The following is a 14676-nucleotide window of genomic DNA, read 5'->3' as shown; positions in this document are numbered from 1 at the left end:
AGGTTGTTTTCAAACCTCTGCTAAGTTACACGGGAATTCAGTCGCAGGATGCGATGCCCCTGTGCTACAGGATGTACTTTGGAGAGTACCTCTCTTTCTCAGGAACTCTGGACTGCCTCAGAGCAGATATTGTTGATTCAGACACGGCAAAGGAAAGGAAAAGCAAGCGAGCCCGAAGGTGTGCCCTGAGAGATTTTAAAATATGTGTATTGGTTAAAGAACAGAAATTGGGCTTTACATGACAACAGATTTCCAAAGCACTTTAAAGGGCTGCTCCTTATCCTATTATTCTTTTAATCTTTCATTTTGTCTTCCTGTTAAAATATTTTTTAAAATCTTCCTATGGAATGGTTTGGGAATTCTATTTGACTCTCAGCTGCCTTTGAAAATTGGAGATTGGGGAAGGGAGAGAGCTGGTGGGAATAATAGTGGGGGGGAATTTGAGTGGCTCTGCAATGGTGTTTAATAATTAATCCTGTAAATAATGATGTGGCTTTTTGTGAAAATGCTGAATCTTCCCCCAGACCAATTTTGGGCAAAGCTTTAGGATATAATGCAATGATTGCATGCCAAAGTAGGTTTCATAGAAGTGGATGATTGCTATGTTAGTAGCACACAGTATGAAATTGTAAAAGTTCATTTTATTGTATTTAGGACTGTGGTAAAAAGGTGATATCCTAAGGGAAGTAAAAGGCTGGATTCAGTAAATTAGATGTAGGCTGTATAAAAAAATGTATTTGACTCTCACTCTCATAAAAAGAAACAAAGTCGTAACTTGTACCTTTCCTTTCCTTAGGCAAGGAGCTGTCAATCTTCCTCCTCTGGAATTCAAACCAGCTTTGATGTTAGAGACTTTCAGCATTAGTGCTGTGGTGATGGAGAAATCCATGTGCACCCCTCACAACTCCGCCAACGCCCTCTCCTTCCATGACTTGAACAAGCGCTACTACAACACCTTCCACTGTAATTTCACCATTTCCTGCCAGTCCATCAGCCAGCACGTGGACATGGCCCTGGTACGGCTCATCCATCAGTTTAGCACCATGATTGACGATATCAAGGCCACGCAGACAGACATCAAACTGAGCAGGTACACGGCTGGCTCGGCCTCCCCGACCCCCACCTTCAAAACCCGCAAGCACAGGGACTTCCGCTCCTCGGATTTCAGCCGCAGCTCCCGAGGGAGCCTCAACGGAGGCACCAGGGTGAACAACACCAAGAACAAGCGAACAAACAACGACAACAACAAGAAAGAGTCTCGGAACAAGAATTCCCTGGGGAGGTCAGAGCGAAGGACTTCCAAAGTGTCCAGGAAAGGCTCCAAAGATGTGGTTGACCACGTGGCGATCCATATGGATGACTCTGACTCCATTACCGTGTCGGAACAGAGCGAACCCTCTGCAGAGTGCTGGCAGAATATGTATAAACTACTGAACTTCTATTCACTCATTTCTGATCCAACTGGCATCTTAGAAAAGTCTTCTGAAACTTTTGGGCCAACAGGTAAACTGGTTCATGAATCCAAATAATTGTGTGTGTGTGCTTTTGCTCAAATGTGGCATTCTAGAGCTTGGTCACAAGATGGTTTTTGAAAGTTGCCCACCACATCTAACTTGGATCAGAGGGGCAAGTGGTGAGGATGGAGGTGAGCTTTTGATTAGTTCACCAAGATGACATACGAAAGAAAAGCTTAATTTTTCTCACTAACTGTGTAGTGTGGATTGAGTTTGTTCCTTCTGAGGTGCTGTTTTGTGTTCAGGGGGCTACCAGAAATGCTGTTTATTATCATTCTGTGAAAATGTGCCAGCATGTACATAAGCCACTTAGAGGGAGACAATTTCTGCCTTGAGAATGACTGACAGTAAGAAGATAAAAGGGAGCCTTGAGAGCAGGAAAGGTGAAATACTGATTTTGGTGAAGTCCCACAGAGATTACAGGTGGTTTTGCTATAATTTCACCTAAAACTTTGAGATCTGGTGTAATTGTTGCTATTTCCAATGTATTTCAACACAGCAGAGTAAATTTGAGAGCTGACTAGCGTGATTCTTTTTGTTGCTGAGCTTAGGTTGCTGTAAATATGCAGGGGATGGTATAGTTGCTGTATTAGCCATATTTTCCTTGGACTTCTTTTAATTAAAGAATAAAAAACTGAGGAAGCGTTAGATGAGAACTTGTATTAAATAGATACCAGTGTCTTTCATGCATGGAATATCATATCCACAGTTATGATATCTGCACAAAATGTAAATTTTCTTACATTGCTTTTAGGCTCTTGAGTGTTGAAAAGGAAAACTTGCTCATCCAAAACAGAATTATTAGAACCTTTGCCTGTGGAATGATCAAAAAATAAACAGGACAATTGGAAACTGTCAGGGCATTTTTCTGGTATAACAATAAAATTAGATAATTACAAATATTTATATAAGGAACATAAGAGCATATCTTTGAATAATAGTGAAACCACATCACTCATTATTGTCTTCATTGTGTCTTGGATTTGGTTCAGTTGCAATGGTATTAGGGTGGAGTGAGCGAGGCACAGATAATTTTCCTGAGGAGTTTTGTTGACATGCAAGATACATGAGCCTTGGTTTCAAATACAAATATATATGGGATATGCCAACGATTTATTACAAATAAACCCTTAAATAACTGCTGGTGTCTCTGTAGGTGTTCGAAGCCCCACTGAGCCTGCCTGCAGGGTGGTGTTTGAGAACGAGCAGGACAACGGGCGGAAGCGCAGCCTGGTGACCTCGGAGCCACAGCACGTGACCCTCATCGTCTTTGGGATAGGGATGGTGAACAGAACCCACCTGGAGGCTGACATTGGTGGCCTCACCATGGAATCCGAGCTGAAAAGAATCCATGGCAGCTTCACCCTGAAAGAAAAAATGAAAGGTGGGATGAGTTAAAAGTGTTCTCGATAGTGAAATTCACTGGCAGTTTCACATGTTCGTGTGCGTGTGTGATGTGTGTGTGTAATATAATAATATTCAACAAGTTCTTTTAAAAACTATTACGAGGATGCTGAAGGATTTTAAAAGGATGCAAGATTTTCTGGAAGTGCCATGGAGGAAATTCTCTTAGAAGATAGTAATTCATTTCTAAAAGCTTTCTTCTTGTTACAATTTACAGTTGACATCATTTAATGTGACTGCTAAAGCTGTAATTTTTCAGTTATTTTTCTGCTGCAATATTTTTAAAAGCAGTAGGCATACCTGACGTATTTTATTGACTGAAATGCTGTCATATATCTTTTTTTCCTAAAGATGTGCTACATCAAAAGATGACTGAGACATGTGCCACTGCTCACATAGGAGGTGTCAATATCGTCCTGCTGGAGGGAATTACCCCAAATATCCAGTAAGTAGGAAGTCTCACAATTTAAAATTGTTCAAGTGCATAGAAGTGGTATAAGTTGTGTATTTTCCCTCTTGTGCTTCTAATTGCTTTTTGGAACTTACAGGTTCAAACCATACAAGATTTTTAGGGAGTAGTTAATCTACTGATGCTGATTATTCCTGTTTAAGATCTATAGTGTTTCTTTAATAGATACATTTTTCAATTCTCATAATGCATCATTCTTTGTTCTCTCATGTTATTTTTACAGTTCTAATATCCCTTCTCCAGCCTTTATATAATTGACACAACCTGGCAGGGGAGGGGGAGAGAATCACTTCCTGTGCATGAACATCATGAATCACTTGCTCAGCATCCGCATTGTTTTGGGTTTTTTATTTTTGCCAGGTTCACAGACTCAAAAAGGCCACGCATTATTTTTCTTTGTAAAGAGCCGCATCTCTTTCTGTTTGAGTTGCAGAACAACAGCTGAACCACGACTCTTTGTAGCACAGATCACCCTCACACAATTTAGGTGTTAGCTGGGTAACCCTCAGTATGTGGACTGGTCTTGGAACCTGACTCTTGTAAGAAAGGGGCTAAATAATGTGACTTGAGTTTCTCTCTCTCCTTTTAACTCTTGGTTAGTGTGGAAGATGCTACATAGAACTTAAAACATATAGAATTTTATAATTTCCTCAGCAAAATTGATTCCAGTAAGTTTTTCAGAGGGATAAATGAAAGTTCCAATCTAAGAGTCACAAAGGGTTTCTGAAGGTGACTGAAGCCCTTCATGTCTGTACATATAGGGAGGGTACAAAAGGAAAGAGGGAAAATAATGATAAATCTTTAAAACAAGAGCAAAGAACAAACATGAGTAAACCCAAAACCTTCAACTTGGTAAATTTGAAAATAAATGTCATATTGTGGGTTACAAGTAATTAACTGACTAATTTTGCATGACTGTTTATTCTTTATTTGCTTTGTTTTTGTTTTTCTTGCTTTCTCTTCAATCTTCATCTGTAGACTGGAGGATTTTCCTACATCTCCTACAAGCACAGCCAAACAAGAGTTTCTGTATGTCATATTATTATGTTTAATAGTCTTGGAATTAACTCTGTGTTGTGTACCTAATGGCTGCATTCCTACTATGTGTGATTGTGTAGGCAGATGCTGCTTGAATACATTTTGGTTTAACATCTTGTGTTACCTAGATAAGCTGTTTTTAATGAAGCCTGCTAAATACCTGCCAAAAAAAGCCCTTGTAAATGTTAGCAATTTTTAGGGGCTGCTATTACACTGCACTTACTACTGTAATGTTAAAATGGTTTGACTGGTCCTTAAGTTCTTCAGATCTGGTCCTGTGCTTATTTTAATGAGCTGAAATACTGTTGATAAATGTAAGGGAGCATGCAGGTGAGATTTGCTTTGGAACTGCTATGCTTGGAGTGATAGTCCCTGTTGTGGTGTCATCATGAACAGGGCCATTCCTTTCTCTCTTTATTTACCTGTGTGCTGGGTTAAGTCCCAGGCATGCTGCAGATCTGTGTGTGTGGGTGTAGGTTTCCTCTCTGTGTCTGTGTATTCAGTGTTGTGGTAATACAGGATTAACTTTTAAATGTCCTTATACCTCTGGAAGGACTGTAAAGCTGCAAGTGATGTAGGGAGAATAGTGGGATTTGTGTTCCTTTTTGTCTGGTAGCAGCATTAAACCAGTGCATCACTGAGTTGTTGAGTTCGCTGCCATGTGATGTGGTCAACAAAAGTATACATTATTAAAGGGATTGGATAAATCCATGTAGGATAGGTCTGGTGGTGAGTCATGAACACAATACAGCCTCTGGCCTAGAAAGTAAATTCCTGATGGCTGAAATTAAAGGAAGGATCATTTATTTACACCTCAGGTATCTGCTGCTGCCTGAGTTTTCAGCTGACTCAGTGTAGTAGTTCCTGTGTGTTACAGGCCTCCTGCTGACTTCCCCCCCCCCCCCCCTTTTTACAACATTCCCAAAATTTCCCAAAAAAATCTGTAGAGTACTGGCCTTGTAGTCAGTTCTATAGCAGGACAAAGACTTTTTGTCACAAATTTGTCTGGAGAGTGATTTTTTTATGGTATTGATGCAAGAATATAGAATTCTTTCTGGAAGCATTACTGGTATAAAACCTAAATAATGATTAATGATTTTAATTAGATACAACCAGATCTGTTGTAGGCATATCACTGTAGGTAAGCAAACTGCAGATCTTTAATAATAAATGGATAGCCAGACAGTTGTTCCACATTTCATTCTGTCATGGAAGTAGGTTTTTTGTAGGCAAGCAGCAGAGAAATTAATTAGTTGCACGAAATATGAAAATACCTTAGGAGAAAAGCAGAGTTAATTTTGCTGAGGTTTTTTCTCCTGCAACAGCTGAATTGGTGGAATACTTTTTTATTTAAGGAAGCATTTAAAATGGTTTGAATGTAATAGTATTTTGTGTTACAGATGGGGGTGGAAATGTGTTCTTGATTGGCTTCACAACAGCTGAGTCAGAATGGTAGCAGGAAGATAATAGGAAATAAGCAAACATCAAGAGAAATAATTGTGGTTTTCTTTTAAAGAGGTGGATTAAAACAAGTCTGGCCTTTTCTTAAGTAATGTTTATTTATATAATGTTTTTCTGAAAATTGTTGTGAATTAAGATTTGTTTCCTACATCACATATTTTGAAATAATTTCTACCTGATGGTCTGCCCCAAAGTATTAATTCTGAACTGCTTTAGGTCACTTGCATCTCTTGCATAGCTGTGAAAATCTGAGAATGTTCCTTGAGCTTCAGTCAATTAATTTGCTGTTGATAGGCCAGTGTTTGCATTTCAGTGCTGTATATTTCTTGATTATAAGCAGAAGGGTGATGTCTGTTTTTTTTGGTTTGTATTTCCACATCTGGGTTGCCTTGGGCTTGCTGGTATTTTGACATAAGAATAAGAAGAAACATTACTTAGAGAGTGGAGTTCACAGACTATTATATCTTTCACCACGAGACAGTTTATAGACCAAAATGTTTTTAAACAACTTAAGTAGGATACAAAAAGTGGTTTAGTTATACCCCTTGAAATATAGTGCTTGAGAAACTTGCATTGGATGTTGCAATTTTATAGTCTATTTTTAAGCCATTTTAGCTGATGTATTGCATCTTGACAACTACATGTCTTTCTCTTTGAGGCTGCAATTCTGTGTTGGCTGCATAAAATACTTCCATTGGGTAACCCTCCAGGAATTGACCATAGGGACATTAATGTGTTATCCCAATATCTTTTTAATAGGGGTTTAATGAACTCTGCTATGCCAAAATTCTGTTATGACATCAAAAATTGTCAGCTTTGTGCAGTTGCAGTTTTATCTTGGGTAACCATTGTGAACCATATCCTTCTCAACATTAAAATAAAGTTTAGATGATGTATTTTGGAATAATATGTTTGAAGTAAACATCAGTATTGATTCACAAATTCATTTATCAGTTGCTATGTATTTAATATTGAGTATTTCCTCCATTGACTTTATTTGGATGCTAAAATCAGATTTTACTAAGTCATTTTACTAAAAGGATGATTCAAGATTATTCCTGAACAGGAGTTGAAATGGAAGGCTCTTTTTTTGTTTCTGTGTGTGTAAATTTGTCTGTCTATGTGTAGCCTGGTGTGTATGCACTGAAATGACCTTACTTTAGGCAAGAATAGCAGTTTTTAGCAGGTATTTTTGGTATTTTTGCCATGCATGATGTGTAGTTCCTTTAAGTGTAGCGTAGTTGTTTGTGGCATGTAGTGCATCTGTGTGTAAAGTGAAAGAAAAAGGAATGTGGGTGTAGTTGACAAACAAAATTACTTCGAAGTTCAGCTAACACCTCAAAACTCAGTTTAACCTACAACTGGGAGGATGTGCAAATGACTGCTGTTCCCTTTTGCTGTCAGAACTGTGGTGAAGTGCAGCATTGCCAAATCGCAGGCCCTGTACAGCGCCCAGAGGGGGCTGAAAACCAACAATGCAGCTGTGGTGAAGGTGGGCGCCATCAGCATCAACATCCCGCAGCACCCGGCCACGCTGCACAGCATGATGGTGCGCAGCTCCCACCAGCTCTCCAAGCAGATCTCCGACCTCATCCGGCAGCCCTCCACCACGTGAGTGTTCCCAAACCCCTCCCGCTTCCAGGATTTTGCCACCTCAGGTGTCTGTGGGAGAGCCAGGCAGAATAACAGGAAGGGTTTTCCGCTCTTTGTCTTGGTCCACAGGCCCCAACCAGCCAAAGAAGATGTGGCGACTCCTCTGCCCTCAGAGAAGACTCCAACAAGTATCAATCAAACTCCGGTAGAAACAAATGAATTCCCACAGCTGCCAGAAGGCTTGGAAAAGAAGCCCATAGTGCTGAAGTTCAGTGCCATGATAGATGGGATAGCTATTGGAGCAGCGCTCTTGCCCTCCCTGAAGGCGGAATACAAGATGGGAAGAATGAGGAGTCATGGAATGACAGGTAACAGTTCTCTGGAACTTTAAAAACATTATTGCTTTTAGTTTGGCCTTCCTATAAGCATCCAAAAGCACTCAGTGTTTCTGTTGAATTATAGCTAGAATCCGTTTGAATCTGTTGCCATCAGCTTGAGTTTTTTTTAATGTGGACTTCAATCAGGTGGCCCTGTAGAGAATTTTCACTGTGGTTGTTACACACAATTTGCAGAGGCAGAATGCAAGAGCAGGTGAAGACTTACATACATTCATATATAGCCTCCTCTCAGGATGCTTCACTCTGACTGCTGCCATCAGTTTATGATCCTTGATTAGTTAATTATAATCTGTACTGCTACTTGAGAATAGTCTTATAAGGTCTCAGTACACCTGAGATGGTTTGTATGACTCCCTTCTCCATTTATTACTGTGGAGCCTTAGTTTACTTTAGAAATTAAGACAACCCAGAATCATGTGGGTAGATATATATAGCTCTTTAGGTCTGTATACCTCAATAACATTTTAAACATTTTAATTTTTTTTTTATTGTTCAAAAATGTTCTTAAATTTAAGGATAAATAAGAGATTCTTTTGCCAGTTCATGCCTTTTCTTTTCCCGCCTTCCTTTTACAGGTGCCCAAACCAGATTTAATTTTGAGCTTCCAAATCACAGACTGCGCTTCACTTCAAAAGTTTCTGCCACTGACATGTCGACCATTCCTCCTTCGGCCAGTCTCAACCTGCCTCCTGTCACCATGTCAGGGAAATATGTCATGGAAGAGCATGACACTTACTCTGACCAGATCTGGAGCATAGATGAACTCCCTGCCAAGCAAGGCTACTACCTGCAGGGGAACTACCTGCGCTGTGTGGCTGAGGTAGGTGTTCAAGATCCATCTTGATAACTTGCTATTTCCCTTTGTAATTCTGTCTGTGCATCTTCATGTTTTTTTAACAACCTGCCTCCTCCAGAACTCTCAGGTTTACAGGTTGAATCCAAATACTGAAAAATTGGAAGACAATTTTATTGTTGTATAGCTGGTTTATTTTTTTTTTTGGGATTAGACAGCTCCATAAATAGAATAATGACATGACATAGAATCTTAATGATAGAAAACTTTCTGCTTGACACAGAGTGTTCTTTTCACAAGTTCTAGTTGTGTGCCAATTTCCACAGTTAATTTTCCCAGAGAGAAAAGTGCTTAAAACAAGCCTGCCTGCTGGGGAAAAGCAGGGCATTTCTTCTAACTGTAATTCTTTAGTCAGAAAATAGTCTGGCATGTTTGTAATTGAGACTTCTGATGTTTGCAGCTAAAAAAAACCCCTAAAAATCCACTGTTTTTAAAACTAAGTTTTGTTCTAAAATGTTCTATTTCTGCAGGTTGGTTCCTTTGAACATAATCTCACAACTGACCTTTTAAACCATTTAGTGTTTGTGCAAAAAGTGTTCATGAAAGAAGTAAATGAGGTCATACAGAAGGTTTCAGGTAAGCAGAACACGTAAAAGCAGCTTTAAGTAAGATCCTCAAACCTTGTTTGATGGTAACATTAACAGCTCTCAGGATCAGCTCTTTATTTTACAGATACCATCATTTCATGTCTATGATTGCAAGCAGCAGCAGGAAGCAGAGCAGGACTTTGAAATAATAACAGAGGCTCTGGAAATTATTCTAGGTCGATCATAAGCAGGATTTTTTTTGGGAAGCAGGGTTGTGTGGCATTCTGGACATCAGTCTCTGTGTCTATCTATGGCATGACCTTGGCTGGGTTACCTTCTGTATTCACTTTGATTTAAACACTTTTTGACTTATCCTAAGAGGCTGTTACAGAAATGCAGCTATTTTTTAGTGTAAAGATTCATCAATAGTTGGAAACAACATGGAGAAAGAAAGAATAACAAGTGGTAACTAAGTGAAAGGAATGTCTGTGTGTACATCTACATCTTTTCACGTACCTCTGTGTGTGTGTATATATATTCAGGTATACAAATGCAACAAAAGGACTGTGCAGGTCCACGTGACATGCCCTTGAGGCAGTTAAAAAATGTAGTGGAGAAAATGGAAAATGCTAAATTCCCTGAGGGATAACAAGAAACACCCTGATATTTGTTCCAGCCAAAATACATTAGTATTGGGTAGTAAGAAAATGCTTAGGGGAACAATAATTCTTCTGACAGCTGTCATTATTCTATTAGAACATTTTTTGTAGAGGAGCATACAGTGCTGAACCAGGAAACCCATATTAGCTTTTACAGTGTTCCTTAGACCCTGCATTTCAATCTCCCCTGCATTTTTATGTGAGGAACTTAGGGCCAGTGCTGGTTCTCTGCTTTTCCAGACTATAAATTTGTATTGCAAGTAGCAGCCTGATGGTTTTTGAAATGTGACTGTTGCCTTCCATATTGGGGTAATTCAGCAGGGATATGGTCAGGTCAGCAATCCGTGGGTCTGGGTGCTCAGTGCAGAACAATGGGGGCAGAAATTGGCTTGGTCCTCCTGGCTTGGAGCAAAGTAATTTTTTAAATGGCTTGAAAGTACCAATTAGTGTAATGTGCTGCAGTGTTTTTTCTAATTATGGCTTGTGTTGCACTAAAATATCATTTGCATATTATCCTTATATAAAAACTGTGTAAGTGCCAATTACTTGAGGTGAAGTTGTACAGATTTGGGAGCTAGTTAATGAACAGACACTCCATAATAATTGCTTCTAGAAGTTGAAGGCAGTGTTGATTAAAAGAAAATTATCCAGATACAAAATGGAATGATAAAAATTTACTGTTGTTGTTTGGGGTGTTTTTAATCCGTGATTTAACTGCCTGTTCTTACCACCAAATAACTGTAATTAGAAGAATTGGCATATTTGGAGAGAATTAATGGCTTAACCTTTTCCAGCAGCAAGCTCTTCCTATACAATACAAGTTGCAATGTAGATAAATCTCAAGGAGAATTAAAGCCAGGATTGCTTCAAGGGCACATAACTTGGGATGAAATGTGCCAGGATGAGGAAGCAAACCCAAAACCAAAATAATTGTAGAATACTCTTTCCTCCTCTCATTGAAAAATACTGATATCATTTCGATTCCTCATTTCATGGAATTTGCATAGTATTTGGTCAAATGTTGAATTTGTATTGTCAGATAAGTAGGAGATACATTGGTGCAGGGGACAAATAACATGTTTTTTGAAAAGCAGGTGTTACTCCTTACAGGCTTTGAGACTTCCTGTGGAAAGTTTCCCAGGAGGGAGGAACATACCACTCTTCTTTCATTCGCAGTAGAGGGCTATTAATAATATGTAAGAAAATGAATCTGCACTGATGTCTTCAATCCTCATTTGTTTTTATAAATCTTCAGCTAGTCACTTTAAAATGAGGCTTCATTCACTGTCACCTCTTTATATCTATTGGTTTTAAAATGCTTTCTTTGTTAAAACTCTGACTGTGTATATTTAACGTGTACAGGAGGGGAGCAGCCAATACCTCTTTGGAATGAACACGATGGCACAACAGATGGAGATAAACCAAAAATTCTTCTTTACTCATTGAGCCTGCAGTTTAAGGTAATCTTCTGATGACAAAACAGTGGTGGGGTTTTTTTTCCCTTTCTCATCATGTCTCTGAAGCAGATGCTCGTAACTTTGTACCTCCCTTATCCATTAGGGAATTCAAGTGACGGCTACAACTCCCTCAATGCGTGCTGTGAGGTTTGAAACGGGATTGATAGAACTTGAGCTCTCCAACAGACTGCAAACCAAAGCAATGCCTGGAAGTAGCAGCTACCTCAAACTGTTTGGAAAATGCCAGGTGGATTTGAACCTGGCACTGGGACAGATTGTTAAACATCAGGTCAGTGCTCAAAACCTTTGCATGTAATGTTCTTAATAGTGATTTAAAAATTATATAACCAAGCCAAGAGGTTGTTGTACCATACTGGTTTTTTGTTTTGGGGTTTTTTTTCCCCATACTATTAATATCTTAGAACTTCTTAGCCCTTTGGAACAGTGATAGCCTTTCTACTGAGTCAAACTCAGAACTTTTGTTGATATTGATATGTTTTTTTAGAATATTTGAATGAAATAATAAGATCAGAGAAGATCCAAACTTTGCTGGACCTACATTTTGACCTAGTTTGTCTGTCTTGGTTTGACTGTTGTACCTCTTGTATTCTTAAAGCTGCTGTTACCTGGAATTGCTTATTCTAGGATATGAAAGTATTTTGTGATGCCTAGAAACATACAAGCAAATAGAAATCTTAGGACCTATAAATCAACTGTCACAATAGAGGATCTCGATATATAAATAGTTATGTTAGTTAACAATTCATGATAAATAAGGAAAATAATACTGTGATCACAACTTAATGCAAAAATATTGGAGATCCTCAAATGGACTTTGGGTAGAGAAGAAAAAGAGGAAAGGACACAACTTGCTGTTTTAATTTTATATTTTGTCAAATGCAGTAATTTGGGGTTTTTTCCTTCCCACTCCCCCTCCCTGAACTCTTCCCTGCTGCAAACCTCTCCCTCTTCCCATTTTTTGAAATGTTTTAAGGTTTATGAAGAAGCTGGCTCAGACTTCCATCAAGTTGCCTATTTCAAGACAAGAATTGGATTAAGAAATGCTCTCCGAGAAGAAATCAGTGGCTCATCAGACAGGGAAGCTGTGCTCATTACTCTGAACAGACCCATTGTTTTTGCCCAGCCCGTGGCCTTTGACAGAGGTATTGTAGAGACAATTGCTACAAGTTAGTGTTCATACTGAGGAAGAGATATATTTTTTTTTCCCAAGAGGCTTGATTATTTAAGATTCAATATGTTTCATGTTAAGTAGATGAGAAATTTGGGAGATCTCCTCCATGCTCAACAGATTGATAATTCTGTCATCAAACATCAAAAATTCCATTTGTTGAGGGGATTAGTTTTCAGACGGTTTGGAGGAAGCTGCTGTTGTAAATTTTCACAGACAAATAATGCTGAGAACAGCAGGACATTTTAATATATTAACTCTGATGGTAAATGATCAGGTTTGTTCATCTTATCCTTTGAAGCACGAGCCCAATCACTGCAACCTGAATGTGTGTGTGCCCCTTGTTATACATCCTCTGACTTAAAGTAACAGAGAACTGTAAAAGGGAGAAAAAAAAAAGAATTTATTTAGTGAATGTACATTAGTTTTTTTAATGTGAGGATTTCAGTTAAACATTTTTGGTTTCCTCATCAAGCTGTGCTATTCTGGCTGAACTACAAGGCCGCATATGACAACTGGAATGAACAGAGAATGGCTTTACATAAAGATATTCATATGGCCACAAAAGAAGTGGTAGATATGCTGCCTGGAATCCAGCAAACCTCTGCGCAGGCTTTTGGGACCCTGTTCCTTCAGCTGACTGTCAATGACTTAGGAATTTGCCTGCCCATCACAAACACACCCCAGGTAAGCAAAAGCGTGACTGTGAGAAGTCTGTTAAAATACCAGTTTGTGTGTGGTACATATACAAAACCAGTTGATGCATGTTTCAAAAGAGGTCTAGTCTTATAAAAGGAAATATGTGGGCTTTTTTATAGGGAAACATAATTATAGATGTTCGTAGAGCTAGAAATTAATCAATCTGTACACCTAAGTGTATGCAATTGTACATATCAAAATAAGCACCAAAAAACCACATGAGGATTGAAGCTACTTTTTGTCATTGTTCAATCAAGTCCTGTGTGACCCTTCTATGAGAAAAGAATCGATCCCGGATTTGTGTTCTCTGGTCATGGGGCCTATGGATTATAGCCCTCGATCAAACATGGACTTTTGTTCTTTTCCCAGATGAGCTTGACTCCCACTGCCCTAATAAATTTATAATGTAGGTGTTGCATTTAGGAAACAGCAATGCAAGGCATTGTGTGGGCAGAGGTGATGCTTTTGAAGCTCTGCAGAGAAGGAAAAACACGAGGAGATATGATGAGGGGATCAGTTTTCTACTAGGGAAAGATAAATGGCATTTAGTAAATGTACAATATCACTTTGACATCGCACTGACCAGTAGATTCTCCCTGTGATTTTATTTTCCAGTCTAACCACTCTGCAGATCTTGACACTGGCTCTGCTTTAGTCCTGACTATTGAAAGCACACTCATTACTGCCTGCTCCTCAGAGTCTTTAGTTAGCAAAGGTCATTTTAAAAACTTCTGTATCCGCTTTGCTGATGGCTTTGAGACAAGTTGGGATGACTGGAAACCAGAAATAAGAGGAGATCTAGTCATGAATGCATGTAAGTGAGGATGATTTCATACTGGATAAGAGTATTTCAGATAGAAATCCACTTTTGCCCTTCCCCTTGACCTGAAAAACGGCTGAGCTTTCCCAAAAAACCTAAAGAAAAGGCTTCGGCCTTTTGAAAGCAAAATAATATGGATCTAAAAGGTTATATTCCTTTGTTGTTGTTTTCCTTTATTAGTAAACTTTGCTGCTTTATGTATCATTGTAATAATTTAAGTTCTGAGAGATGCTGGAAGAGTTGGATGCATTGCTTTTATGCAATGTCATAAGATCCCAGTAAGTTTTTAATAGAGTAATATAGAAAATTTTTTTATATGTATATAAATATATATAATGGTGAAAATGCTATAATTTTATGGAATTTTAAGTTGATTCAGTACATATATGTATTTATACATAATATACATTTAGAATTTTGTATCTTCCCAAATAAATTAACTTTACTAAATAAGAGAAGTCCTCCAATGGGAATTAAAACTAGAACTTCTATCATTCTTTGATTATGGCAGGCAGGAGACTGAGGATGAGATTGGGAAGGGCTGGTCTAAAGCAACTTTTACTGGCTGTGTAATCAGTGTATTTGCTTTGTACGC

General features: G+C 38.7%; 1 protein-coding gene across 10 annotated transcripts in view; it reads left to right on the top strand.

Moving 5' to 3' along the window:
• The window catches only part of KIAA1109 (KIAA1109 ortholog), an 88959-nt gene that overhangs the window by 54514 nt on the left and 19769 nt on the right, over positions 1–14676 (top strand). For 9 of the 10 annotated variants that reach the window (XM_032110563.1, XM_032110559.1, XM_032110566.1 and 6 more), the window contains exons 45-58: positions 3–178; positions 797–1503; positions 2671–2898; positions 3270–3363; positions 4366–4416; positions 7291–7497; positions 7609–7847; positions 8453–8697; positions 9201–9306; positions 11279–11376; positions 11477–11662; positions 12368–12536; positions 13038–13249; positions 13877–14075. In XM_032110563.1, the coding sequence (XP_031966454.1) occupies positions 3–178; positions 797–1503; positions 2671–2898; positions 3270–3363; positions 4366–4416; positions 7291–7497; positions 7609–7847; positions 8453–8697; positions 9201–9306; positions 11279–11376; positions 11477–11662; positions 12368–12536; positions 13038–13249; positions 13877–14075 (2917 nt within the window). The remainder of the gene's footprint in view (positions 1–2; positions 179–796; positions 1504–2670; positions 2899–3269; positions 3364–4365; positions 4417–7290; positions 7498–7608; positions 7848–8452; positions 8698–9200; positions 9307–11278; positions 11377–11476; positions 11663–12367; positions 12537–13037; positions 13250–13876; positions 14076–14676) is intronic. The other variant, XM_032110560.1, reaches the window with a different exon arrangement.

This window comes from Corvus moneduloides, chromosome 5 (assembly GCF_009650955.1).
Source record: "Corvus moneduloides isolate bCorMon1 chromosome 5, bCorMon1.pri, whole genome shotgun sequence".
NCBI classification, from domain to species: domain Eukaryota; kingdom Metazoa; phylum Chordata; class Aves; order Passeriformes; family Corvidae; genus Corvus; species Corvus moneduloides.
The sequence above is the reverse complement of the archived record's forward strand: the minus strand, read 5'-3'. Positions and strand labels throughout refer to the sequence as shown.